Below are 3,791 nucleotides of genomic sequence, written 5' to 3'. Positions count from 1 at the left end.
TGCTCTTCAATCTTAAGTTCCCCTTGCTTTTTTGTAAAGCTGGAGATCTGTCATGAGTCCAGACATCCCATCCAGGGAGACGCTGACCCAAACTTGCCCCAAGATTACCAGGTGGCTCCCACACCGGTGTTGACACTCTGGACTTTGATTTTATTACCTATTTCAAATACAACTTTCAGAATGTCTTCTGTGGGCAAGTTGTCATTTCTTGTAAGATTCTGGGTTAATTTATTCTAAGAAATGCCTTGGACTATTTTTAAATAAATGTCCTGCATTTATTTATTTCCTACTTATCTGATTTTTATTATACATCCTCCATTTGGCTCATGTTATATATTTTTATCTAGAGTCTATACAAATGAATTGCTGAAATGAGTGTGATTGCAAACACTAAGAAAGAAAATAATGTATTTTATTGTAGAGGTGTTGCTTGGTTTTCTGGAACCCAATTTAAAGGAATATTTGTAGTTTTAATTATCTGTGTGCCTGTCTGTGTGGGTATATTTACAAGTGTGCAGGGGCCCGCAGAGGCTACAAGAAAGTGCCACACCTGGAGCTGAGATATCCACTCAGGGTGCTGGGAACTGAAATACATCTTCTATAGCAGTATGCATCCTTAAGTATTGAGCCAACTCTCTGACCGTCTGGGAGTCTTCTAGCACACACAAAAAACCCTGTGAGGACTCTGTGGTATGTCATCAAATATCCCTGTATGTTTTGCATGAAACCACCACAAAAAGTTTTTATATTTTTTTCCTAAGTAAGAAAATTGTTGCACAAACATGAGAACTTAAGTTGGAAGCTCCCAGAACACATGTGGAAAACCAGGTATGGCCAGGAACTCCTGTAACTGACCTAGAACTGGTGGCAGGGGTCAGGGAGACAGGAAGATAGCTGGGGCTTGTAGTCCACAAGTCTTGCTCCAGGATGCATGAGAAAGGCTGTCTCTAGGCGGAAGGCAGAGAGTGGTATAACAGGCACTCCTATCCTCTGGGTTCTGCATGGGCACAGGTACATACAACCACACACACATGTGCACACACAAGACGTCTATCCCTGGGGATTGCACTTGGGGCTAACTCTGTCTGAGCGAGGCACGGCTTTTCACTTAAATATCTTAAGCTCCATCAGTGGTGCAGCCTTCCTTACTGACTCGCAGACTCCAAGGTCTCTGTACTGGGAAGAACTGGCTTGTTGACGTTATTATCTACCAAGTGCTTTCTTCTAGTGTCAGAAGATGAAGGACATATCTCAGAATGGAAAGCAAGAACCCCTTCTAGGCATTGTGGGCTAACTATTACTCATGTGTTATTAAATTCTCATGGAAAGTACACTCTTCAAATGCTGACTTTGCTGGCATAGAACCTAGAGAAAATGCGTAAGTCCTGTAGAAGCTGACCAACTCTGATCTCAGACCATGTCTTCACCTCTAGTGATTAAGTGTGAGGACCAGGTTCGATGCTGAAACAGAGCCAAGAACATTGAACAGTCTCTGTGAGGTAGATGTCCATATCTGATTGTCAACCAGAGCAAGAGAAAATGACATTAAGAAATTATAATTAACTGCATGACTGCAATTACACATTGCTTATGTGCCTTATCATTTTCTTTACGTGCCTTATAATTATCTTTATGTGCTTTATTGCAGGTCTTTTAGTCAGGTTTTTTTTTTTGTCTTTTATATGTTTTTTTAAGTAGTGTGTAGCCTTAGGACATTGAAGGCCAATAATTGATCAGACAGGTCATTGTCCTTCCTTCTTCCAAAGAGACTTTCTTCTACAATACCCCCATTGCAGCCATGTTATATGACCACCATAAATATATTTAAAAACAAAATCTCTCTCTCTTATCTGACTCTCTCCTTGACTAGGCAACTTCCATGACTCCAGAGACTCTTCATTGAACTGAGGATTGCAGTCTTTTGGAGCCACTTACAAATTTGCTCTTTGGCCAAGTTACTTTTCAGATCCTCAGCTTTCTTTACAAGAACATATACATAACACAAACAAACAAAAGACCCAAATGAAAAATCCCAACAGCCCATGTCAGAGGGGGAAAGAATGGCCAACGTGGGCGATTGGCTGTCATGATGACAAATGTGTGGTGTTTAAAATATCAAAGTTTGGTCTGCCGAGATGGCCCAGTGGTTAAGAGCACTGACTACTCTTCCAAACGTCCTGAGTTCAATTCCCAGAAACCACAAGGTGGCTCACAGCCATCTGCAGTGATATCTGATGCCGTCTTCTAGTGTGTCTGAAGTCAAATACAGTGAACTCATATACATAAATAAATAAATCTAAAAAAAAAAAGGAAATGAGAGTTATCATCATGTCTGGACCAACAGTGGATGAAATTTGGATCCTGGGGCACTGAGGAAATTATTTATTTGAAGAAGAGAAGACATCGTGGAAAAGGAGGTCTGGTTGTTGTTTTACATTTCTGTTTCCAATGCCAAGGGAAGATGTACTAGTCAGCTATGAGGAACTTCAGTGTCGTCTCTGAGTTCATCCTCCTTGGTCTGTCTGATGATGCACAGGTCCAGGCTGTACTCTTTGTGGCTTTCCTTGTGATCTATGTCCTGACCCTGACAGGGAACTCCATGATTCTGTTAGTGATAAGGGTGGATGCTCACCTCCGCTCTCCCATGTACTTTTTTCTGGGTCACCTCTCCTTCCTGGATCTTTTGTATTCATCAGTCTCTACACCCAAGATGCTGGAGAATCTGGTGTCTGAGACAAAAACCATCCCTGTGAAGGGTTGCCTGGCCCAGGCCTTCTTTGTGTTTGCCATTGGGGGTACTGAGGCTTTGCTCCTTGCTGTCATGGCCTATGACCGCTATGCAGCCATTTGCCACCCTCTACTCTATGGCCAGATGATGAGCGACCGGTTCTGCCAGGTGCTAGTGTGGGGATCCTGGATCCTGGCCATCCTGAACTCACTCATTAATACCCTCCTAGCTGTGAGTTTGGACTTTTGTCACTATGGAACCATACATAACTACAACTGCGAGTTTCCTTCCCTCTTCCCTCTCTCCTGCTCTGACATCTCCACTAACGCAACTGCCTTGGTCTGTACTTTTGTCATACACGCCTCTGGAACCTTCCTTCTCGTGGTATGTTCTTATGGCTACATTTTCTCCACTGTCCTGAATATGAGCTCCACCAGGGGCAGGAGCAAGGCTTTTTCCACCTGCTCCTCCCACCTCACCATAGTGATATTGTACTTTGGTTCGGCCTGCCTGCGCTACGTCATGCCCACCTCAGGTTCTTCCATGGAAACTTTCTTCTCTCTGCAGTACAGCATCATCACCCCCTTGCTGAATCCCTTCATCTACAGTCTGAAGAACAAGGAGGTAAAGACGGCCATGAGAAAGCTGCTGGCAAGATTCTGCCAGCATATTGGGGAAGTTGATCAGAGACAAAGGGTGAAATCTTGAGCAGACCGATATCAGCACAAGGAGTGATTGTAAGGGAAATCTCACTGAAGTTGGATGCTCAGTGCAAACACTGGGATTTTTCCAGAGGAATGTCCCTTCCTTCAGTGGCCTTCACGTTAATCCTCTTCAGTCAAAGCCTTAACTCATCTGACTCATCTCATATGAAATTATTTGTAAACCTATTTTATTTGTCTATTATTTTATTTTGAAGAGGACATTTCTTAGTTTGTCTTCCCCTACCTTCAAATACTTTCTGTTTTCCTTTGGGCAGAATTACAGTGTCCTGTTATAGGTGTGTCAGTAACAGCATCCTTTTCTATGCTAGGGAATTCCTGGGATGCTATGTCTGGTCATT

At 43.0% G+C, this 3,791-nt stretch overlaps 1 protein-coding gene across 1 annotated transcript; it reads left to right on the top strand.

Moving 5' to 3' along the window:
- The first annotated feature begins 2,476 nt into the window (after positions 1–2,476).
- On the top strand, positions 2,477–3,436 carry LOC110311059 (olfactory receptor 8S1-like). Its single transcript, XM_021184285.1, has one exon. The coding sequence runs from the start codon at positions 2,477–2,479 to the stop codon at positions 3,434–3,436; it is 960 nt and encodes a 319-aa protein (XP_021039944.1).
- Positions 3,437–3,791: the final 355 nt, after the last annotated feature.

Source organism: Mus caroli, chromosome 15, assembly GCF_900094665.2.
Source record: "Mus caroli chromosome 15, CAROLI_EIJ_v1.1, whole genome shotgun sequence".
In the NCBI taxonomy this organism is placed as follows: domain Eukaryota; kingdom Metazoa; phylum Chordata; class Mammalia; order Rodentia; family Muridae; genus Mus; species Mus caroli.
This window is presented reverse-complemented; position numbering and strand designations above follow the sequence as displayed.

Excerpts from the sequence above, each read along its gene's own strand:
- LOC110311059 (XM_021184285.1), top strand. The coding sequence starts at position 2,477 with ATGAGGAACTTCAGTGTCGTCTCTGAGTTCATCCTCCTTGGTCTGTCT.